Here is a 26,739-nt window from a genome sequence, read left to right on the forward strand (position 1 = left end):
ACAGTTAAAACGCACGATTTTTTGCATTTTCGACGTTTGAAGGTGCTCTAAGTTTAGAAATGTAAAAATCTTGGCGAGTTATTTTTTGACCGATCGCCATGCTTTTCCTTTTATATATAATAGTAGGAAAAATAATGTGAAAGTCATTACAAACTTATTCATAACCAATCAGTATTCTGTAATTTTATATATAAGATACATATTAAAAAATTGCTTTAAATTTATTTGTTTTGAAAATTTTATAGAAATTATTTAGTCTTTTGGGGAAATTCACAAAATAACAAGCGAGACTCTTCACTTTTAATTTTGTCCATTGATAAAGACATTACTAATAAAGTAAACTGATTTTGCTACAGATTTATGTTATTTATAAAGTAATTTAGCCCAGTGAAAACCAAAAGAGTAGTTCTGTAAGGAAAGATTTTTACACCTATTAAATTTCACAATTCGTTGTAAAGCCGTTTTGCCATTTTATTACATTAGAGAGATTGCATCCGAAGTTTAAACTTTAAACTTGTAAAGCAAGCAGAAGTACACGTTTGACGTTTCAACTCCAAATAAAACACGTTGAGACAACGTCGCGCACTAATTCATGGGATATTGTCGAAAAATGGAAACATTTAAGAATGGCGTAAGTTACCACAAAACGTAAAAGTAACAAATTACATTATTTTTAAATATTTAGAGGATATTTAATAACACTAAATAATTATTTTTAACTTTAATTAGCATCGTGTCTCCCACCGTACGATATAATAGTAGGACAATTTGCCTGTTCTCATGACATACTTCTCTTGAGGGAAGTACTGTACTGGCTTATATAAATCCGAAAGCAGCTGGGAAATTAGTTTAAAAATTTACAAGCATAATGCGATACTATATGATGCCGTAAAAGAAAATTCCTACTTCTACAGTATTACGATAAGCTATTATGTACACAAATATATAAAAATTCAATAGGCACTTCATTCACATAACTTGCAAAAAAATTGAATAATTATATAATTTGTAGATTAAAATCTCTGTTTCTTCAAAATGTCGTTCGCAAATGCTGAAAAGTTCATTATTTTAATAAAATACGTCGTAAATTCAACCCAAACACAAAGAAAAAGCAAACGTTTAATCCGAACTTCTATTTCTCACGTTCGACGTTCAAAACTGCATTGTCCTGAATCATTATGCTGAACATTATATTATATTATTCAATAAAATAAACTTATTATATTGAAGATTAATTAATTAGTTNTCTTTCATGTGTCTCAGCAAAAGAAATTGCCACAAAAACTTCTTATTGCAGGTTGTGCAGCGAAATGGTTTTTTACCAATATGACAGAACAGATGTGTTTGAAATATTCTGTTATTTGCAAAAAGCAGTTTACAAAAATAACACGAAAATATTTGTTTAGAATGAGATGAAAACATAATCCTGAAGTATTTTCTTTTAATCTTATTATGAAGTTTTTTGCATTTTCTATTGGAAGGAACGTATTTCTTCGTTTTCATTTTATATTTATAACGTTGTTCCGTTTGTGAATTGTGCTGAAAAAAGTATTCCTGAATTTGCTCTTCCTCCTCCACTGAAAGATAAAAAATAATATAATAGATTATTTATAATATTTGAAGAAATAAAACATAACTGCAATATTAAGATATTAGTGCTGCAGTTATATTATTTGTAAAGTATATTAATGTTTTTAATTAAAAAGCAAAGCATCTTTTGTTGTTTACACTAAAAATAAAACATTTTACATTTTACGATCATAAAGTAATAGATTCAGCTTTAATTTTTTTATCGGACATTTAAATGAGTGAGAAATATTAAATTGTTTTATTTTATCTGTTTTTACTTATGTAGTTTGTTTCAGTTGTTATAACGAAAACGTAGGAAAAATTGTGTGCTTTTAGAGAGGGAAAAAGTCATTAAAGTAAAGGAAAAAGTATCACAGCAAAACTGAATCGTTAAATCACTAGTCATGAGTTGTGATTTAATGATTCTAAATATTCAAACGTAGTTTTATTAAGTTCAAATTTATATTAATACGATGTAGGTAGTTACTTGTAATTCTCAAATGTCTAATCCCAGTTTAATGTATGACAGTTGAAACTTGAATGCAGTTTTTCAGCTGCCCCCTGAATAATACTACATCAAAAGATCTGAACTAAGTAACATGTTACTTACTTTGGATGTTCATTTCATTCTTGTTACAGTTTTCGTCCGGAGTGCGAAATTCATTGTTGACAGGCTAAACAATATGCAAAGAATCACTTATAATATATAAACTAGTAACGAGTTACTCAACTTTCTCAGCAACATTTAAAATTTTAATGGTGCTGTCTGTAATAAAACGTTTTTTAACTGAAATATGAAATTTTTAACTATTATAGAAATGCAAAGAACTGAATTTTAAACGTAGGAATAAGTTTTAAATAAAAAATTACAATTGCTAATAACGAGTAAATCATCGTTAAATTCGACCCTGCTGGATATACACACGACTTTTATTATCTACTTACCCTCTTGATTTTTAATCACAAAAATTCAGTATCGTCAATTAACCAGTGTAAAGTGCCAGAAATGAGTAATGTGCAAGTAGACAATTAAAATAAAATAAATCTGGTATTTTGTACTATGCATAACAAAATAAAGTATTGAAATTTGGTCAATTTTCACCCTCTGATTATTTGCAAATTTTCAGATTCTTCACCAAAAACATGGCAAAAAATTCCGTGAATATGTGTGTGTTAGCATGTACATTAGCGTCTATTTCATTTAATATTTCGGAATGGATTGAAGATTAAGAAACGAAATTTAGTAGCATGTTGAGTACAGTATAAGGAGCATTAATGTTATTAAATTTTGGTAAATAAACGTCCAGGGGTGAAGAGATGAAAATGGTAACGTGTAAAATTTCGACTTTGATCATACTTAATGAAGATTTTATGTGGGTAGCATTTATAATCTTTTGTAAAATTCATTTTTACAATTAAAATTAAACATTTTTTCATTATATAATAATTAAAATTATAGAGAGTTTTTGTAACATATGGCGGCACAGACAATTTTATTTATTTATTATGATTAGCAACATAAATGTTATTTTGTAAATAAAATCTGTTAACAGCAAGGAAAGTTACGAAACTCGTTGTTAGATATTTTCTTATGTAAAACATATTTTTAATTTCATACAAATCATAATTTTATTCAAAGCATAATTCTATATTAGTGATATTGAACTACGTTTTTAACCATTCAGAAAGCTAATTTAATATTAAAATTTTACTAATAATGTGTAAAATATTTGGAAATTTGTATTACTTACCATTACCTGTTCGTTATCATCTGGTACATGAACAACTTCTTTACAATCTTCAGTCTTTACTTCAATCTTTAATTTTTTCAAATCAACTTTACATTCTGATTTTATACCATGTTTTACATCACAATTGTCTGTTACTTCTTCTTTCTTGATATCTGTAGTGGAATTTTTTGTCTTAAAGGATACTAAGAAAAGCTTGAAATATAAAATAAAACTAAGCATATTTTTATTAATTAACATAACAATATTTACATGCTTCACTACATCATTTATTTCTGATTACAAGCCGAAAACTAAACATGAGTCACGGCGAATTGGTGTGATATCTGTCGTCGAAATTAGAATTTTTTAACACAAAAACTACCCAAGAAAAACTTAAAATATAAAACAAAACATATTTTTATTAATTAACATAACAAAAATTACATGCTTCACTACATCATTTATTTCTGATTACAAGCCGAAAACTAAACATGAGTCACGGCGAATTGGTGTGATGTGTGATACAAATTATAATAAATACGATTAAAAACTTCTTTTCGTTATTAAATAGACCATCAACGAGTGCTTAACTTTTCCGGGAACATTTAAAACTACGTGTGGCACCATATCTTATAATATTTTGTTTAAAATATTTTTATATTTTTAACTAATATTAAATAACGAATTTGATACTCGCTTACGAATTTCATTGAATCGTTATAGTTCAATATTATTATAACCAAGTAATAATAGCTATATATTTTCGAACGCACCATTTTGTGTGAAGAGACTTTTTATACAACTTCGACTTAATCCTAGTACACTGGTGATAGACAACAAAGTGTATATATACGAGAATAATCTATGCTCAAGATGTCATATGCCGTTTTCTAAATTTCACCTGATTTGTAAATGTGAAAAGAGCCTAGAGTTGAGACAGAGATATGATCTTGTAGACTTTAGCGGATGTGAATCGGTGGAAGCAATGTATGGGATGTTCCATCGAGCAACCCAAAAAAATGTTTTCAATTTATATAATTATGTTAAGAAGTTTTTGATGTTTGAATGGTTCTTGTAACTGTACTCAGGATAAAGACAAGGAGTAGAACTCCCATTATAACAGGCATTTGCCTTCTACTAATAAATTTTGACTTAATATATAGGGAAGACCGGGGCAAGTTCGGCATGTTAAGCTTTACTTACATTTTGTGTAATAAATACTGCTGTAAACTGAAAAAAAAGCTTTGTTTATTGTCTACTAGAATGTTACCTTACTATAGAACTGGTTAAAATCAGTTTGGAAATAAATATAATTAAAATAATTATAACTTTACAAAAAGAGAGAAATCGCCGAAGTTGCCCCTATACCTGGGGCAACTTCGGCAATTGTGTTTTTGTAAAGTTGTAATTATTTTAATTACTTTTATTAAAGTTGCCCCTGGTATAGAGGCAACAGTAATGGGGCAAGATAGGCAGGTAACTTATATAAATTTATGTTATTAATAGACAGCGGATTTTAGGCAAATGCCTATTTTTTTCCCTTAGCATATACATGGCAAAGATTTTGTATTAACACTTTTCATGAACATTTAGACCGAAACAATGGTATTTTAAAATGCCTAAAAGTGCCTAATTTGACGTTACTGCCTATTTTTGCCTAAAACATAAAGTTTAGCCTGTTTTCATATTTTTAAAAAGTTTTTAATTTTTTGTTTCATTTCCCGAAAAGATTTACTTTGATTCTTAACATACTGTATTGCTTAAATTCCAAGGCAGTTAAAATTTTACAAATTCTCCCTCCACCATACCCTCTGAAAACAGCAATTAGCCACACCTAGTCTTTTGTCACCAAGTCATAAAATCCCGAATTGCCAGAATAACAGCCTGACAGTCTACTGCAGATCAGTTTTATTTTTGTCTTTGGAGTGTTCACTTGTGGATAAAATTTTAGTGAAAATGCCAAAAGTTAAAACATCTAAAGCTTCATTAATTCGGCAATGGCTTCAAGAATTCCCTCATTACACGTCGGATGGCAAGATTATTCTGTGCCAAGTCTGTAATAAAGAGGTCAGTAAAAAAATATTTTCATAAATTAAAATATTACTGCAAATTACAAATTATATATACTGTACTGTATAATGTTAATATATATAAAATATAAAGTAGTTTAAAAACAACAAATAATAAAATTTAATATTTTTTGTAGGTGTCCAGTGAAAAGAAATGCCACCTCACACAACATGCACAAGGTGCTCTGCATAAATCGAACGTTGAACGAAAATATAAAATGAAACAGACTCTCTTGACGCAGACTTCAGAGACTTCATCAAAGAAAAATGAGTTTAGTGCTGATTTGTGTCATGCTATTATAGCAGCAAATATTCCATTTAAAACATTGGAGAACACTCATTTTAGAAATTTCTTGGAAAAGTACTGCCACCAGAAAATTCCTNAAAAAAAAAAAAAAAAAAAAAAAAAAAAAAAAAAAAAAAAAAAAAAAAAAAAAAAAAAAAAAAAAAAAAAAAAAAAAAAAAAAAAAAAAAAAAAAAAAAAAAAAAAAAAAAAAAAAAAAAAAAAAAAAAAAAAAAAAAAAAAAAAAAAAAAAAAAAAAAAAAAAAAAAAAAAAAAAAAAAAAAAAAAAAAAAAAAAAAAAAAAAAAAAAAAAAAAAAAAAAAAAAAAAAAAAAAAAAAAAAAAAAAAAAAAAAAAAAAAAAAAAAAAAAAAAAAAAAAAAAAAAAAAAAAAAAAAAAAAAAAAAAAAAAAAAAAAAAAAAAAAAAAAAAAAAAAAAAAAAAAAAAAAAAAAAAAAAAAAAAAAAAAAAAAAAAAAAAAAAAAAAAAAAAAAAAAAGTGAATGTGTTGCTACTCTGGAAACGTTGGAATGCTTTAGAGCTGAAGATCTCAACTTCTGTTTCGCAAAATGTAAGAATAAAGCGAACAAAATTGATGGTTCAACAATAAATTCTGTTGAGTGTATAAATGTGCCTCTGTAGATTTGAAATGTGAGGTGCAGTTATTTTTGTTTGGATAAAGTCCTCTTATCACATACTATACACGGGCTTGTGATAGGAGTAGGTTTATAAACAGTACGAACCGATTAAGTCTTAACGGAAGGAATTGAATTTATCATTTTGAATTATTGTTATTATGAATTTATCAAGTTGCGAAGTTTCCCCGGGTATAGGGACAACTTCGGCAACTTTTTTCTTTTTGTAAAGTTGTAATTATTTTAATTATTTTTATTAAAGTTGCCTCTGATATAGGGGAAACAGTAATGAGGCAAGATAGGCAGGTATATAAATTTATGTTTTTAACAATGTATAAATTGGAATTCACTATTAAAATAAAGAAATACAATTTCAACACCTATCTTATATTATTACAACGAAATGCAAGTTCAAAGACATATATAAATAAAATAATAATGCAAACATGCTTTCATTTATTATCCGTTTGATTTTTTCTGTAATCAAACAAATAATAAATGAAAACATCCTAAACCAATGTAAAAGCAACATAAAAGTATATTGTTTAATTTCTTATTCTCTACACATATCACAAATAAATTGAACATACTCATTTTCTACATCCGTACAGTTCATATGAGCCCAGAGTTTACATTTACAGCATAACCTGAATAATGCCATATTTTTCATTGCAATATACACAATAAGAATTTTTACCGTCATTTTCTGGTTCTTTAGGACTTTTCTGCCTCTTTCTTTTAGTTTACTTCGAATCCGCATTCTCTAAAACCGTTCCGATCTGCAAGTTCCGAATTTTTTATTTTTATCCTTTGCTTCTAATGTGGCTTTATGTTGCCGATCTTGCCCCGCTAGTCATGATTTAGAAACATTAAGTACAACCCTGAGAACAGAATAACATATTAGTTTTGTACGACTCAAATAACGTTACAGCTGAAAATATCAAGGATTATGCAAATAGTTTAAATAAGAACATTAAATTTACTTATGAAGAAGAAAAAAATTATGAAATTAATTATTTAGATGTAATAATCACAAGAAAAAATGAAACATTGCTGTTCCGAAAATACGAAAAAATATGTAATAATATCACATGTGTGATTTTGTTTAGAGTGAGATGAACGCGTTACTCTGAGATATTTCCTCTTTATATTTCTTTGAATGTTGTTGTGTTTTCTAATTGAAGGGATGAATTTCGTTTTGTTTGCATTACACTTATTCTTTTTTTGTCTTTTTGAATTGTGCTGAATATCGTATTGCTCACTCTCTTTTTTCTTCTTAACTGAAATTTAAATGTTAAATACAATAATTAATTCGTTTACTTTAAATTTCGCCCCCCTTATTTAGGTATCTCAATTTACAAGACTAAAATTCAGTTTCGTTACAGAATAAGTAATAAAAAATTCCGTGCTAGTGTTGCCACTTTTTTAAAATCCCTGACCCGGACGGCAGGTGAGGTTTGTTCGAATAGAAGTTCCTGACGCATGCGTATGTCATTTTGCAATGCGAAGAATAATTTCAGTGCATGCCGGTTCTAAATTAGTTACAGTTAGCGACTAGGGAGACATGGATAGGAGTGATCTACGTCTATTGGATATTGAAGGTGTATATAGGGCTATATAGGAATAAATCGTTCTATTCACGTATTCTATTAATGTTAATATTAGTGTTAGGTACGCGTGCAAAACTAAAAAAAACTATGCCAAGCGAGCCGTTAATGAAGTGCAAATCCAAGACCAACTGTCAATGTTCGGTTGTTTTATCCAATATACAACCGGATGGCTTCGTATGAATTGATTCGAATGAGCAAATATACACAGTAGATTCTACATTTATTATGCACTTTCGTTCTAAAAGGTAGCATAAGTTTAATGTCGCAAGTTGAGATCTCTACCATGCAGATAATAAGATATTCAGTCGTGCTCAATTTAACTAATAAGTTGTCAGAGTGCATTTGTATTTACTAATTCTAGGCCCGCTTATTAGTTTTTTTTTAATTTTTGCTTGTTATGTTTGCTTTGCATGTCACAGATTGTCAATAATCAATATGTATTTGTGGAAGACAAACGAACTGCCGAACTATCTGGATATAGCCTTGATGCCGGTATTAACAGATGCTATGTATAAGTAAAGTTATAATTTATCACCTGCAATTACAGTTGCTTAATAAAAGTTTTCGATTATTTTCATAGACTAATATTTGACATAGACCACTTATCAGTCCTTGTTTTAATTAAAATGACTGATCATTCTGACATCAACGCCTTCTAATTTCCAGGGAAATTCGCGAATTATATATAAAAACATTTTTAAAATCAATTTCGCATATTTTATAGATGCGAATGCGATTCAAGTAGTAGTACACGGTACTATGTACCAGTACGTCAACGGTCTACTCTCGATGACGTCATGAAGTTTGTTGCGAGGGTTGCTTAATTCTACTTTCTATATGCAAAATTTCTTCAACCTTAACAGAAAATAAGAAAACAAGGTGCCTTTTAAAGAACTTGCGAGATTTTCCGAGATTAGGAGAATTTTCCAGATTAAAAACAAACGGATATACAGGGAGAAAAGAGAATATGATTCGGAATTATGCGATTTAAACGTAATTAATCTCGACAACAAGACTTTGGAATTCGGTCCGAATACCAATAATTACGAAATAGTTTATCGATACAAGTTGAAAAATCTAAAATATTTTAAAGAAATTCTTATCGACTTCCAGCTGGATTATATTTTTTTAAACTGGATTGAGTAAAAAAAAAACTAAACTAATAACCAAATTTTATTAATAGAAATTAAGAAAAATCCAATATTTAAAAAGTCCTCCGACTGAGTAAATATTAATATTAAATACTCTTCGAAATGAATTAATATTTTTAAATTTTATGAAATTTTCCGTCCTAACTTTTAAACTTATTTTTGCATCCAGACGAACTCTTCGTCGTTGACGCCATCGTCTTCGAGAGTATCGAATTCAAAGTTAACGATTAGTATGAAAAAGTTAAGTTTTATGAAAATTTATTCCGCGAATTTATTCACTGAAACGTGAACTGGACCAGAATTGACCGAAACTTCCAATCGTAAGTTACGATATCGTAAAATATCTCGTAAGTAATAAGATAAGCGGTAGTTGTGGTAGGCCGATGAAGTGGACAAAATGGCGACCGAATATTTAGCGCCATCCAGTCAATCGTCTGTTTTAAATATTTCTTATTCGAAACTTGTAAGGTGTTAAGGAATGGCGATAGATTAATTGAAGTTTGAAATATGACTAAAAATTTATAAAATAAATTTTTGCTAATTTTTATGAAACGTATATTAATACTATTATTAACGTTTTATGATTAAATTTAAGTACAGACTTACGTAACTTATTGTAATATATTTACATATATTAATATTAAAAGAGAAAAAAAAACTATTGACAAGGTTTATTATAAAATTTATTATTATTTTATATCAATTACAGGGCATTCTATATATAGGACATTAAACACATGGCTAATATGTTAGCTATATCTAATCTGTGTTATTTATAAATTAAATTCGATGAAATTTTTGTAAAATTTCATAGAACTTAATATATAAACAACGCAGAGTGGATATATTGGGCAGACCAACATCACGTACTGTACAATGCATTTTTTTGTAGTTTTTGCTTGACAATAATGACATTGTCAAGCAGAATTATACAGAACATCACTATTTTATAGTGATGTTCTGTATAAAGAGTATAAAGTTCTGTATAAAGGAGTAGCGAAAGATTATGTGGGTGTGACCACAAGAAACTTGGAGGTGCGTATAAAAGAACATATGTATGACGTCAATAAAGGACACAACAACACCATCATGGCAATTATGGCACAAACGGATGGAACAAGTGTAAATTTGGAATGAGGCAAAGATAATTAAACCGGTCCATTCCCCAACTATTGCCTTCGGTATGGAAAAAATTGAGATATATAAGAGCAAAATAAATAACAACTGCTTAAACGCCAAGGACGCCAATGCTCTNAAAAAAAAAAAAATCAACAGGTTGCGCACGATATCTCCGGACGGCTAGTCGATTCCCGGAGTATCGGGATGGATGGTAACACTATTCCGTGCTTATTTCAATCGGTCCGAGTCGTAGGTGGACGAAAATATGAAATAAAATGGTTCAAATTCTTACAAGATATTATTATTATTTATTGTGAAAATGTGAAAAAAGTGCCGTCCCCACTACGCTACGCTACTGTACATATAACAGTTAGCATGGCGATTGATGAAGAAAATGACCATGCAATATATTTACAGTGGAACCCCGGTTAACGAACGTCCTGGTTAACGACCAAATCGGTTAACGAACTATTATTTTGCAAAAATTTTGTCTCGGATAACGAACTTAACGGCTTTTTGTGTCAAATTTGTAAGCTTGCCGACTTTTAGGGAAAATCAGTTAATCGTGTGTCGGTGATGGTCTAGGATCCATTCGTACGTTGGTGATGGCGGAGGAGACAAAGATGACAAGTATTTTATAGTGAAAATCGTTTATTAGAACGGGAAGATGCTTACATATTTGAGGTAGTTGGAAATGGCTTATCTACAGTATTTTCTCTCGGCACTGAGGAGTGGCGTATCGCTGGTCCTACGATAGTGCAAGCTGATCAGTCGTAGCCCCAGAGCGGACGAGATGAGTTCGCTTGGTCACAGAAGCGATGGTAGGTGAGAGCCGCAAGACTGGAGCGGTCCGCGAGACACAACACAAATTTTAGCGGGAACGACTTCAGGCTTAATTCAGACGAAGACGGCACAGATTAATCGCCATAGAATTTTTAGGAAAACTGCGTTTTTACCTTGATATTCGGGGTTTTTATAGTATTTCTTCGTTGAATTTCACCTTACGATTTGTCCTGTGTCCCATTCCTCGCTTCACGATTGTTCTCTTCTTTGTCTGCAGGTGAAAACCGAAACCAGATCGGGTCACGAGAAAGGTTTGTTCCGAGGCGTTTATTTGACACCTGTTCGTCGACTCTGATCGGAGATTGTTGATAAACCTATAAGCCTTTCGCTCATAATTTAGCCTATTGTTTCTGCTATCTGTCATTTTAGAACTTTAACGATCGTATGTGNACTCTGATCGGAGATTGTTGATAAACCTATAAGCCTTTCGCTCATAATTTAGCCTATTGTTTCTGCTATCTGTCATTTTAGAACTTTAACGATCGTATGTGATTTTTTTTATACCCGTCAAATCTTTCGTTTTTTCCGAAAATTTAACGTAGATCGACTGTTTATGAACACGTTTTCCTATATTTTCATTAAAGAAAACCCATTTTACAAATAAAATTACAAAAATACTGGCGGCAAGAACGGATTAATTGTATTTGCATTAATTTCTATGGGAAAAATTGCTTCGGTTAACGAACGGACTCGTCGAACGGATTACGTTCGTTAACCGGGATTCCACTGTCATTGTACATTGTCAGGCTGAGGGAAGTTTCAAAATTCAAAAAATAAATAAAAAACTTTCGCGGATTATTCTGCATGTACGCATGTTTGTATGTATGTATGCGTATCTGTGTAGTATATGGCACATTCTTCTTTATCCACTTTGATTCATAATAATTGTTTCGAATTTTGTCCAAAATATCTAAAGTTTTGAATGGAGATTTATGTTTTGGGGGTTAGATGCTATTAACTTTTGGTGATAGAGGTTAACGGGGTACAGAGGGTACATGTGTAATGCCACGCGTAAAATCGGAAATAATGAAGATTTTACTCGTTATTAGCATTTACAATGTTTTATAAACCTTTTCTCTAACCACAAAATTAAGCTTTTTGCCATTTTATGATATATAAAATTATATAAACACCTTTTAAATAAAATATTATTCCGGATGTTGCCACACACAATTTAAGAAGAAAAGTTAAGGATAATTGAATTTATTTACATAGTAATATTAATAAATATCCAGCAGAAGTGTAGAACTTTGTAACACATTGAAAATGTTTATGTCGTTAGCTATATCATTAAGGATACAGTTTTAAAACCATAAGCACATTTAATTTCGTAAAATTTTGGAATTTTAATTATAAAATATTATTAACTATTTTCGTGGTTGAAGGTCGGCGGAGTGGACGGATAATGGAAGTCGTGTGTATCTCCAGTAGGGTCAGATTTAATAACGGTTTTTTCTCAGAATTAGCAATTACAATCTTAATAAAAACCCACCTCTTCCCTGAAAATTAAGCTTTATGTTATCATATAATAGGTAAAAATATAACAGGTTTTTTTTTAAATAAAATGTGATGGTACCGCAAAATTTTAAATGTTACATAGGGCTAATTTTATATGTAAAGTCTGATCTTCAAAGAAGTATTTAAATTAATTAACAAATAAACTTGTAATGTGTTACTTACTTTGTACGNCGCTTATTAGTTTTTTTTAAATTTTTGCTTGTTATGTTTGCTTTGCATGTCACAGATTGTCAATAATCAATATGTATTTGTGGAAGACAAACGAACTGCCGAACTATCTGGATATAGCCTTGATGCCGCTATTAACAGCTGCTATGTACAAGTAAAGTTATAATTCATTACCTGCAATTACAGTTGCTTAATAAAGGTTTTCGATTATTTTCATCGATTAATATTTGACAGAGACCACACCTATCAGTCCTTGTTTTAAAATGACTGATCATTCTGACATCAACGCCTTCTAATTTTCAGGGAAATTCGCGAATTATATATAAAAACATTTTTAAAACCCATTACCGAATGCGATTCAAGTAGTAGTACACGGTACATCAGTATGTGCCATGACGTCAACAGTCTACTCTCGATGATGTCATGAAGTATGACGCGAGGGTCGCTTAATTATACTTTCTATATGCAAAATTTCTTCAACCTTAACACAAAATAAGAAAACAAGGTGCCTTTTAAAGAACTTGCGAGATTTTCCGAGATTAGAAGAATTTTCCGGGTTGAAAACAAACGGATATACAGGGAAAGAAGCGAATATGATTCCGAATTATGCGATTTAAACGTAATTAATCTCGACAACAAGACTTTGGAATTCGGCCCGAATACCAATAATTACGAAATATTTTATAGATACAAATTGAAAAATGTAAAATATTTTAAAGAAATTCTTTTCGACTTCCAGCTGGATTATATTTTTTTAAGCATTAGATTGAGTAAAACAAACTAAAATAGTAAACAGATTTTATTAATAGAAATTAAGAAAAATCCGATATTTAAAAAGTCCTCCGACCGAGTAAATATGTTTAAATAATGTTAAATTCTCTTCGAAATGAATTAAATTTTATGAAATTTTCGGTCCTAACTTTTAAACTTATTTTTGCATCCAGACGAACTCTCCATTGTCTTCGAGAATAGCAAATTCAAAGTTAACGGTTAGATTGAAGTACGAAAAAGTTCGAAGTTTGAGATTGAGATACCTAAATAAGGGGGGGGACGGAGAAAAATTTCGCCCCCCTTATTTAGATATCTCAATTTAAAAGACAAATTCAGTTTCGTCACAGAATAAGTAATGAAAAATTCCGTGCTAGTGTTGCCACCTTATTAAAATCGCTGACCCGGACGGCGGGTGAGGTTTGTTCGAATAGAAGTTCCTGACCCATGCGTATGTCATTTTGCAATGCGAAGAATAATGTGTTGTGCATGCTGGTTCTAAATCAGTTACAGTTAGCGACTAGGGAGACTTGGATAGGAGTAACGCGAGTGACCTAGCTGTATTGGATTTTAGAGGTGTATATATAGGCCTATACGAATAAATCGTACAAGCAAAAACAAAAAAAAAAAAAGATCAACAGGTTGCGCACGATATCCCCGGATGGATAGTAACACTATTTCGTGCTCATTTCAATCGGTCCGAGTCGTAGGTGGACGAAAATATGAAATAAAATGGTTCAAATTCTTACAAGATATTATTATTATTTATTGTGAAATTTTGCCGCCCCATATAACGTAATTTTGTCTCCCCCTAAAATGGGCCCCCCCTGCCGCCCCCACTACGCTACGCTACTATACATATAACAGCATGGCGATTGGTGAAGAAAATGACCATGCAATATATTTACATTGTCAGGCTGAGGGAAGTTTCAAAATTCAAGAAATAAATAAAAAACTTTCGCGGATTATTCTGCATGTATGTATGTATGTATGTATGTATGTATGTGTATCTGTGTAGTATATGGCACATTCTTCTTTATCCACTTTGATTCATAATAATTGTTTCGAATTTTGTCCAAAATATCTAAAGTTTTGAATGGAGATTTATGTTTTGGGGGTTAGATGCTATTAACTTTTGGTTATAGAGGTTAACGGGGTACAGAGGGTACATGTGTAATGCCACGCGTAAAATCGGAAATAATGAAGATTTTACTCGTTATTAGCATTTACAATGTTTTATAAACCTTTTCTCTAACCACAAAATTAAGCTTTTTGCCATTTTATGATATATAAAATTATATAAACACCTTTTAAATAAAATATTATTCCGGATGTTGCCACACACAATTTAAGAAGAAAAGTTAAGGATAATTGAATTTATTTACATAGTAATATTAATAAATATCCAGCAGAAGTGTAGAACTTTGTAACACATTGAAAATGTTTATGTCGTTAGCTATATCATTAAGGATACAGTTTTAAAACCATAAGCACATTTAATTTCGTAAAATTTTGGAATTTTAATTATAAAATATTATTAACTATTTTCGTGGTTGAAGGTCGGCGGAGTGGACGGATAATGGAAGTCGTGTGTATCTCCAGTAGGGTCAGATTTAATAACGGTTTTTTCTCAGAATTAGCAATTACAATCTTAATAAAAACCCACCTCTTCCCTGAAAATTAAGCTTTATGTTATCATATAATAGGTAAAAATATAACAGGTTTTTTTTTAAATAAAATGTGATGGTACCGCAAAATTTTAAATGTTACATAGGGCTAATTTTATATGTAAAGTCTGATCTTCAAAGAAGTATTTAAATTAATTAACAAATAAACTTGTAATGTGTTACTTACTTTGAACGTTCGTTTCATTCCTGTTAAAATTTCTGTCGGGAATGGAGAATTCGTTCTTGACAGGCTAAAGAATGTAGAAACAACACAAAACAATATATTATACATGAAAATAATTATGTAACTCATAAACGTGTTGTTGTGCATTAAAAAGTGCATTAAAACTAAATTATTTCTTACATATTTTGTAAAAATTAATTTTTTTTTTGTTTGGTTTACAGTTGTATAAGGGAAGCAAAATGTGGTCAATCTGTTAAAGGGGGATCTTCTCCGATGTACTTTCTATGGGAAACTAGCCCTTGTTTAGGCATTGCAGAAGTAAAGAAACCCTTAAATCTCTACTTGGGCAACCCGTTAATCAGGAACGAGAATTCAAAGTCAACAGTGTTCAGTGATTTTATCGACTGGGCAACTTATTTGACCAAGGATTCCCAACTTTTGTTTCGCGGATCCCTAGGGTTACGATAATAAAAGTTTCCAGATCCACAGTAAAATCCGTTGAGTCTAGTGATATATGAATGTGTTAATTCAGATTTGGGTTATAAGGAGTAATTGTTGTAGTCTCGGATAGATCTTCTCTGACGATACAAGGACTTTCTCCGAGGCTATATACGTGCTACAATTATTTACAGACTTCAATATATACTCAGACTCATTGAATACTGTTTAGTTCTTCTTCCATCTTTTTCGTGTTCGCTGGATCTTGCCAGATTTAGCGAACACCATAAAGATGAAAGAAGAACTGAATAAATTACTAACAGATGTCTGGTATCTAAACACTGTTTTATTAGAGAAATTAGAACTTCCAACACTAACCTTACTAAAAGTAAATACAGTAAGTTCATTTTAAAATCGACAATTAAGTTTAAAAGATACAAAATTGAAAAAAAACTCAAATCTAAAATCAAAAAAGTTAAAGGTAAACACACTTATGAAGTCGGCTATGATAACTCGTATACTCGTAGAAAATTTAATAAATTAGTTAAAAGACTAAATTACCCAACTATAAACGAACGAAAAAACTAGAAACAAATGTTAGTTGTAAACCAAAATAATTGCATATTACCTAATTTTGTTAAAAAGTTTTTTATCAAAGGTTTAAACTCTAATTGCCCAATAAAAATTAATTATAATGATTTCAAAGTACATTTAGAGGATATACTAACTGAAATAGAAACTAACGAGAGAGATCATGTCAGGGCCAATTTTAAACACATTTTAGATCATTATTACATCAGATATAGGCCTATTACACTTTAACCAAAGATCCTACTTTAAGCATACATGAAAGTTTAGTAAAAAATGGATAAAAAACTTAAAGAATCTAATTAATTAATATAAAAGATGATAATATTTTTGATTACAACTGGAGAATACCCAAGCTCAACATCACAGTAATAACACATTAATTAAATGAATCTTACCGCTCACTAATTGACATTAAATTTTACGTTCTTTACAACTTACAGAAATTCCTTTAAAATAAACTGAATATATTTGATAATTAATAGCATTAAAAACTCTGACCAGTTCATAAAAAATCTCCAAAATCTCAATATAAATAAAGATATGAAAATTTTGAGCCTGAATATAACTACCTAAGTACTCAATAAATACAAAACTCAATGAAGACTAAACCTACTCAAAAACAAAAAAGTCTCATCTAAAATAGTACAGTAGAAGCCGTTATTCAGATCTAGACTCAATCCTTTCCCTCTCCTCCACGGGGGCATTTCGAAAAATCCCTTCTTAGTGTGCATTTTCATGACGTACCCTAACTGTATACCAAATTTCACCTCTTTAGGTTTAGCAGTTTGCTCTGGGCGATGAAGAATCAATCAGCCAGTCAGTCAGAACAAGTAATTTTATATATTTACATAATGGTTTCTTTAGACAATTAGATGATATCTTTATGGGCTCTTGCATCGGTCAAAAATTCGCTGAACTGTGCATGATTAACATCGACAATATTAGCCATAAACTTTAGGGTATAATGTTCTATAACCGTTATGTTGACGACTGCTTTGTTGTTTATAACAAACAATTAACCAACCCTGAAACCATACTTCAATACGCCAACAATATCCAAAAAAAAAAATATGTTTTGAAATAGAAAATGAAAATAACAACAAAGTTAATTTTTTAGACATCACTATACTAAGAAATAATAATATCATTACCTTTAAAAATATATAAAACCGTGTGAAGTCAGTAAAGTAATCAATTACTACTCCAGCACACCCGTGTATATTAAAAAGAACATGTACTACCATTAAAATGTACTACCTCCCTCCATCGTATTCCACTGGGCAAGTGAACACACCAAACATTCGGTGAATATTCACATTTTTTTAAATCTCTCATATCTGGCCTATGTTTTTCCTTACATTTCATCGAAATTATTTCGCATCCTACCCTTATTAATTTTATAAAAATTCCGCCTCTTAATTATGTACTTAATTTTTTATTTAAGTTTACCCCCCTTTTTCTTCTAGCGCATGTTATTATACTGTTCTAATATGTATAAGGGTGGAATTAAAAGAATTTTAGCTCCATTCATCGCCTTTTTTCGCCTATGTCTTCTCACGAGTCGTGTTGTCGTAACTGTCACTATAATCTCAGGTAATTATGTTTTATTGTATAAACCTGTGTACGCGTATCCTAAATATTTCAATACAATTGGTAAATCTATAACTCTAATAATTTTGTTAATAAATCTGTTATAATAGGACTGAAGAGGGGTATTAAGCCCGAAATTCATATCTTTTTCAATATAAATAAACCGACCTTTTTCCAATAAAAGTGTTCCTGTGTAATTTGTTCTCAACGGCAACCTTATGCTACGAAAATACATATAATAAAGAGCACAGCAAGCAACTAATATCCAACAAACATGGTTTAAAACTTAAATTGGAGCAAATTAGTACTACGGAAGTGCATTTTTTTTACACATTGGCATTTTATTCAAAAACGGTTCCTTAAACACGAAGGTATACGTCACGATCGTCGTTATAGATCCCATCAACCTCCAATGATTCACATACCTATAAGCTTTCAGAGTTTAGAGCAATAGTTAGAAATACATTTCATTATTGCTCCAACATATACGACAGGCTGCAAGAGTTAGATAGATTAGAGCTGTGGCTAGGATGTTGGGGTTTGGAGAAAAAGTCGTTGAAGGATTAATTAATTAACTAATTAATTTTATTTTTAACTAGCTGCAAGGACCCGCTTCGCTGGGTTTTTATTTGTTCGTACATTTGTATGTAATATAGTTTTTTTTATATATATAAAAGACTGTTTTTCTAAGTAATGTAGAATCTATCTGCCAGGACCCGCATCGCTGGGCNTACATTTGTATGTAATATAGTTTTTTTTATATATATAAAAGACTGTTTTTCTAAGTAATGTAGAATCTATCTGCCAGGACCCGCATCTCTGGGCAAAAGGTAACGATAGTGAAGATTAAGATAATTACATTATAGCCAATTTTACCCGTTTTCACAGAATGCAAGAATTAGGTCCCCTGTTTCCAGACTAATTAGAGAATTTTTACGTCCAGTCAAACGAACTATTTTCAATTTGATCAATTTTCTGGAACGTTTACAATCGTTCTATAATCGAACTAATTCGAATACAAATTCGAAAATTTTAAAAATCGAAATAGAAAATCTTCCACTTTCAACCCCATATCTCCTGCACCCTTATAGCTATCGAGACGAAAACACCATAGTGCACAAATGGAGACTTGGGGCTACTACCACGTACAAACACCATTCATGTGCGATGTGTAGTTTTAGCTGAAAAGTGAAATATAGGGACACACAAGTCCATTTTTATATATAGGCCTATATATAGATATAGATTGTAAATTTTTTCGAATTTTTTTTACTGTAAAGGGGCTATTTAGTATGCTAATAATTCGCTGTTATCTACAGGGTTACGACATTTTTTATTATAGGTTCCCACTGTTGTTTGTCCCTTCTTCCTTCATCTCGAGAACAGAGCTAAATACATGAAAATCCAGACCAGATATGGAAATGTTAAGGGTTTGAGGCACCAAATAATTCTATATGAACTTAGTTTGGACAAGAAATCACGTAATTTTTTAAATTAAAATATGATTAAAAATTGCCGGCATTGTTGACGATGTCAAAATAATTTCGAACCTTTCTCTAAAATTGCTAAACATATATTTTATTATGGAGAGAAAATATGTAAAATAGAAGTGAAGCAAATGTAAATAAATTAACTCTCCTGTCAGATTGGAGCACGTGTTATAATTTTTAAGTTCAATCAACATTTTTTGGTGAAAGTCGAGATACGCTATCAGGTGAATACAAAAAATCGACCTTTCTTGCCACCCAATCTGGTCTAATTTCACTTGGAGACAAAAAAAATAAATAACCAATCGGCAGAGCGTAGTGTCCAATTGAAAAAGAAAATTCAGAGATAAAATTCATTAAATACTCCGAATTTCAAGGACAAAGTAGGAATTTCCTTTTCACACCTCACAGCTTTACTTTATCCGACATCTTGGATTTACTCGAGGAGAAATTTATTCGCTCGAATAGAAACACATTTTTTAATGTTCTAAAGATTTCACATTGGCTCAAAGTAAGAGAGTTAAATTGCTAACATCGTCCGCCTCATTTGTCCATCACCCACATCTTTCATTTACATTGACTTCATTTCAACTGTCTTTTTCCCTTTTGTCCCACCCTTTCGGCAACCTCACAAATGTATGTTTCTATAATAAAAATGTTCATCTAAATACATAAAATTACTTGTCCTGATTGACTGACTAACTGAATGACTGATTCATCATTGCCCAGAGCAAACCGCTGAACCTAGAGATTAAATTTGGTACACAGTTAGGGTACGTCATGAAAACGCATACTAAGAAGGGATTATTCGAAATTCCCCCGCGGGGGAGAGAGAGGGGATAAAGGCTTAACCGGAAAAACGGCTTCTACTGTACTATTTTAGATGTGATTTTTTGTTTTCAACAACGTTTAGTCTTCATCGAGTACTTAGGTGTATTAAATTGATAACATTTCAGACATTGTTATAAATATTTTTATCAATTTCGATTTTTAAAATGTTCGAACCGTTTTAAATTCGAATTTGTTATTGGTTCGATGATAGAACGATTGTAAACGTTCCAGAAAATTGATCAAATTGAAAACAGTTCGTTTGATTCTCGGCAATTCTCGTCATTCTCAGCGGCAGGTATTTCAACAATTACTATAGTTGTTGAAATACTGAATACAAATGGGGTTTGCTTGCAAAATCCTCGCGGGCAACAGCTAGTGTTGTTATAAACTTAAATAATCCAACTGTTTACTATTATCAGTCTTTCGATGAGTATCATAAGTATGATTTTAGGCCCTTACAAAACCCAGGATTAACTCGATCAGGTTGCCATTTTCATTTCAATCCTGGTCTATTCTGGCTCGATAAAACTCTGAATCAGTCTGAACTAAACACTTAATGTTCCCACCCTTCGGACTTTCATCGTGGAAAGAAAAAAGCAGAAAGTAAAAAAACCATAAAATTACAATTGTTGTTTAGTACAGAATACACCTAAATTTATAGTTTAATTGTGTAAAATATTTGGAAGTTTGTATCACTTACCTCTAAATCTTCGTATTCATTTGGGAGATAAACTTTACAATCTTCAGTTTTGATTTTAAAATTCAATCTTTTCAAAACGACTTTACATTCTAATTTTATGCCATGTTTAATGTCACGTTTCTCTTCTTTTATTTCCTTTTTCTTACAATCTGTATCGGTATTTACAAAGTATTTTTATTATAAAACGTTCTAAGCTAAGAATTGAAATAAATAAATATAATTTTAGTTTTAATTATTTAGAGAAAATATTTCTTAACAAAACTATGTAAAAATCTAAAAACAAAATGTGGATATAAGCTGAATTTAAAAAAAAAATTATAGACCTATAAATTCCCAGTACTCTGTTAGGCTGTCCGCCAATCCTTCCTTAATCTAGAGAATGCAGTTAGATAGATGAAACCTGAGACCAGATATGGGAACAGTAGGCTCCATAAGCCCAAATTACTTATATACGAACTTCCGATGTTAAACGGAAGTCACGTCATTTCATTTGATATACAGTATTTGTCTTGAAAGATGTCACATAGAAGGCCAGCACAGATAAAGTATGATGTACTGTACGTTTTTCCTCAATAGAAATAAGCTCGGCGCTTCGAAGCGTAGTGTAAAAAACAATATTGGATGCGAAAATCTTGTGAGTAAGCATGATATTATGCGAGAAAAGTAAAATAGTTATACGGGGAACCCCCATGTACTGTACTTTGACCCTTCGATCCAAAGTTTCGCTAGCAACTCAACGATAACGAGAAAGAATAAGTGTAAAATTTGACCTTTTTAGACCCGGTAGTTTTTTCTCTAGAAACGTCTGCAGTGTCGCTTGGAAAAATACGACATTTTTGGCTATTTTTATACTTTTCGATTGCTTATAGGCTATTTCGACAACCGCTTGATAGAAAACCATTAAATTTTGCACATTAACTAAGAAAACAAGTATCTTTTGAATACTGATTTTTAGGATTAAATGACAAATTAATTTGCACACATAACATGCTATCGATTTCTTCGTTAGGATAAATCAGGGTCAGATGGTCTGGATATACAGGCGATCTCCCTATAACACTGTTGATAATTCCGTTTTATATGAATTCCACGTTGTAGGAGTCACTNGATTTTTAGGATTAAATGACAAATTAATTTGCACACATAACATGCTATCGATTTCTTCGTTAGGATAAATCAGGGTCAGATGGTCTGGATATACAGGCGATCTCCCTATAACACTGTTGATAATTCCGTTTTATATGAATTCCACGTTGTAGGAGTCACTTAGATTTTACAAATACATGTGCCGGGCTGTGAACGGCTCACATATTTGTAAAATCTAAGTGACTCGTACAACATGGAATTCTTATAAAACGGAATTATCAACAGTATTAGAGGGGGTCGACTGTACAGTAAAGCCTGTTCAAAACGGAAATCTGCCTGAACGGAAAAGTTCTTCAGAATGCAGCCATTTTTTTGTTTTTAAAGAAACTTGTTAAAAACAGAAACTTGCCAAACATGAAAAAATATTCGGTACCGTGCGATTCCGGTTTACACAGGTTTTACTGTATTTTGTTTCATTGAATCTGTGTTTTGTATAAGACTTTTATTTCGTTTCGTATACTAAGAATACATTAGTTTAGTCAGCTTTTTAAAAATATAATTTATTTTCTCATTTACACTTCCAGAACTTTTATCGACCATCTAACTCTAGTTTACCCTGTATACAAAAACGAAAACTTATAATATTTCTTTGAGTTTTATGACTAAATTTTACAGAATTGATAAATTTGCCAGTAATTTCCACTATATTTCAGAGCTTCATCAACTATAAATTTCGAAATTGGGCAGAAATAATCTTATAATCGAGATGGGTCGATAATAATAATAATAATAATAATAAGCGCAGGAACATATTGCATATTGTAAATAATATTTTTCGTATTTGAGTAATATATTGGAAATTATAAGTCAGAAAATGAGAAGGTAGAAAAGATCATTTTCCTTTTCCGAAGTTAAAAGACAAAATGACTAGATTAAAGAATAAACTAAATTTTTAATTAAAAGCAAATTAAATTCTATCACACTTCATTGTCTAAAACACCTAAATTAAGATTTTTCAGTTCTAGGATGCTGATAAATTAAATTTATTGCCTTAACTTTATGGAGCAGAAATATTGATAATATTAAAATACTTCTCTAATTTCATGTACTGTACACCGTATATAAGATATTTGCAAAGTTTAAGAAATATTATCGAGTTAAAACTTATATAAATATAAATTTATCTATATTTATGTTTTAACTATTCTTTTAATCACTAGAAACATATATTTATAATGTTAAAAGCATGAAGTCTCTTACCTATTTCGCTGTTATAACTGGAATTACTCCAATAATTGGAATAGTTTGTATTATTTCTTGAACTTGAATTTTCATAAGTATTTATCTGAAACGATTAGAAACTTGCGTTACATTATCACAGAAGTTAAATTGTACATAACAATAAATAAATAAAAATATTTAAACTGAAACATAAAATTCCGTTTAACCCATAAATACATTCAAAATAGTAATATGTCATGTGCATTGCTTTTAATTCTTTTATTATTAGAATTCGTTCACTTCATGAGAATCTGGAGCATTTTAATATGTAAAAATGACAGTTTATAATTTATGAAACCTGAGAATACATCATCTCACCCTCTCTACTTATAAAATATTCAATGTTTTCTCTTTTAGGACTACATTTCTTCACTTAAAACGATCCAAAATTTGAATAAGTTTTTGTAAATTATTCTCCCATCCCATTTGAATGATATAAAACATACAAAATATCCATTTCGACTAGTTCCTATTAACTATTTAATTGTATTTTTCTGTTATATGTAATTAAAATAAGTTCAGCTTTGGTTTATAATAAATGTGATATTTAGAAGCTGTCCATAAATTACATGCGCATTTTATTGACACTTTTACACCCTCTATCAGTCTATCTCATTGTTTCATTCGGTTAATCAACTCAGTTGTATTATTTATAATTTTTCATAGTAATTCATGTTTAAAAATCGTTTATATTGACCTCAATTTTTAATCATATTTTTAAAAAATCACATGACTACGGTTAATCGATCCTCCGTAGAAAAGTTTACGATTTTCATTCTGTTATCAGATTTAAAAGAACAGACAAACGGACGGTTTATAGCGAAATATACAGGTATGGAATTTGAAAATTTCAGCCCAGTTCATATCACAAGTGAAGTCAGGCAAATGATAACCAATAAGTTGTAAAAAAATAAACAAATTTAAATCTAATGACATAAATGATTTGGAGCCAACGGTCTCACTAACGTTAATTTGACAGTTTTTATATGTAGACATGATGAATCTTTTCTGGTTCGGCTGATTTCTCTCACTTCAAAATAGTTACATTTTCCCCGCAGTCATGCATTTAAGTAGACAAAGTTCATTTTAAAATTTTGGAAGGAGTAACGAAAACGTAGAAAGTTTGCAAGTGACGCTTTAAAACAACACTAGAGTCGTATACAAAAGTACATTTTACTCACCTGTGTATATTTATGGTCTGAAGGTTCAGATTTAATTCTTCTACAGAACTTTTTGGTATCCGTATTTAATTCTTTCTTGCAATTCTTTAACACTTCAAACTTCTCATCACATGGGTTAAATGTAAACTCTGAATATTCATTTTCTGGCTCAACTTTTATCTTCATTTTCTCAATTTAAAATATTCTCGTATGTCAACAATCTGTTTTTAATGAAAGATTTTAAAACCGCCGAGTTTGAGTTTACATTTGCCTAAAGGGATAAATAAATAAAATTCATATAATAGGAAAGATTTATCTTTCCTAGTTAAATGGAGTGTCATCAATCAATATCAATTAATAAATATCCATATTAATTTTACTCGAATTTTTGAATGAGTAAGGGCTATTTCACATTATGACCGACTACTCCGACCCGATTACAAATAATTAAGTGTTTAAATTTGTCCTACTGGAACGACCCCTCTGTCGACCCACTTCTGTTGCTATGGCAACACGTCTTGGAGTGGGACCAGTTCAACCACTCGGCCATAGTACGAAAGAATTCTAACAAAGACAGGTAAGAAAACTTAGTGTTTTTCTTCTCGTTGTAGCAGTAAACAAAGGGTGTACTCTCAAAGTTAATAGAAGTCAAGAGGTGGCGCGTCACCAACTCACGTCATAGTTCGTAGCTACGAAACCCACATGATATATGATAAACAAATATTGTTTCTAGAACCCACCTCGTTTTTATCACTCGTCTGGCAAACACGTTGTTACATCGTCAGTCCTTTTCTAGGTTTTTTTCCTTTCATTTAGGGGACTGATAGTATTAAATTTCGATGATTTAAGGTCGACGGAGTGGAGAGTTAATGGAAGTCGCCATTAGGGTGGATGAACTGATGTGTCGCGGAAACGAAAAGCGGTGACGTAAACGCATTTCCGCACGCGGTAGCATTTACATTTCGGCGCATGCGTACAGTATTCAACATGGCGAACAATACCGACACTGCCGTTATTCACGTGTTTACAAATTTTGTTTTGTACGGCTCTCTTTATTTAACTAGAAAAATTTTGTCGAAATTTTAGATTATAGGTATTTACTTGGATCGGAAAAGAACTAGTGTATAAAATACGTTTATTCTTTGATCAAGATCTGTCGATAAATACTATTTCGGCTAAGATTCGTTTGTTTTTTCCTTTGAATTAAATTACATGTGATTATTTGTATAGAATCTATCTTAAATATTATTATTATTTCCTCTTTATTCTAATGTCAGTCATTTCAGTTAACGCATCGTTCTTTCTGCCATTAAAACACCGCGCGATTGTATTTTCTCACGTGACTACCAGACGAACAGTTATTGGCTGATAGAAACGAGTCATGGTAGACTTAATGACGACTTTATTCGTTACTAGAATTTTTTAAGTTTTATAAAACTCATCCCTTAAGGTTTTTCCATTTTATAATATTTAAAAATATATAATATTTTAAAAAGTAAATATAATAACAGAGGGCGCCAGGTAAATTTCAAATGTTGCTGGGAGATTTGACTTACTGGTTGCTGGTTTATGCTTCTATCGAATTTCCCTTTCGAATGGGGATAGAGGGAGGGAGAGAGAGAGAGAGAGAGAGAGAGTTCACAGAATAACTTAAATGTAAATATACCTTTAATATTCTCACAATTATTTTTTAAATTTGATATATTTCTCTTCGTCTTCGAATTTTTCCGTTTCTTCCTATTTGCGTCGGAAGTTTAGGAATTTTAGTGGCTACTCTGTCTTTCACACAGCAACAAGTTTTACTTGGCAGACTCCAGTGAACTGTCTTGTGCGAGGGTGACCTCATTTTCAAGCGCGGAACTCCTCCAATTAGAACTGTGGAAACAAGATTTCTACTCTCCCGACACGTGTCGGAAGTTGCTAAGAGGGGTCGCAACTCCTCCCCTTGTTGGTGGTTAGTAAATCTAGAAGGGCGGAAAGAAGCGAGTGGGAGGCAAAGTATTCGACGATGACCGTTGGGGTCACTGACAATCATCATCTTAACGCTTTTAAAACTGGTGTGAAGGAACATTTCGTTTAATGATTTACAGAGTTGGAGAACAACGTACGGTAAGGACATAAAGTGTGAATTTCATAGAAAAGTTCTTCCTAAAAATATTTCCTAGACTTTCTCACACAAGGAAAAAATGGATTAGAGGTCATTGGTGTATATTAATTAACAGGAAAGGAAGTTTTTCCTTTAATTTCGCTTTACAAAAATAGGT

General features: G+C 31.0%; 2 protein-coding genes across 3 annotated transcripts in view; one reads left to right on the forward strand and one right to left on the reverse strand.

Annotated features, from left to right (window-relative positions):
* Positions 1–1,239: 1,239 nt before the first annotated feature.
* LOC111641776 (E3 ubiquitin-protein ligase ZFP91-like) lies at positions 1,240–25,511 on the reverse strand. Its single transcript, XM_023387993.1, has 8 exons — positions 25,216–25,511; positions 24,497–24,746; positions 23,295–23,379; positions 20,949–21,097; positions 15,315–15,378; positions 3,321–3,472; positions 2,180–2,243; positions 1,240–1,577 (listed from the first exon to the last, which is right to left on the reverse strand). The coding sequence occupies exons 2-8, from the start codon at positions 24,659–24,661 to the stop codon at positions 1,240–1,242; spliced, it is 1,017 nt and encodes a 338-aa protein (XP_023243761.1). The 5' UTR covers positions 24,662–24,746; positions 25,216–25,511.
* Positions 25,512–26,064: 553 nt separating this feature from the next.
* The window catches only part of LOC111641769 (oocyte zinc finger protein XlCOF6-like), a 36,689-nt gene continuing 36,014 nt past the window's right edge, over positions 26,065–26,739 (forward strand). Inside the window, exon 1 of one of the 2 annotated variants that reach the window (XM_023387986.1) lies at positions 26,065–26,131. The gene's annotated coding sequence lies outside the window, so the exon portion shown is untranslated. The other variant, XM_023387985.1, reaches the window with a different exon arrangement.

The sequence above is a fragment of the Centruroides sculpturatus genome, unplaced genomic scaffold, assembly GCF_000671375.1.
Source record: "Centruroides sculpturatus isolate CEXI.00-Female unplaced genomic scaffold, Cexi_2.0 scaffold1460, whole genome shotgun sequence".
In the NCBI taxonomy this organism is placed as follows: Eukaryota; Metazoa; Arthropoda; class Arachnida; order Scorpiones; family Buthidae; genus Centruroides; species Centruroides sculpturatus.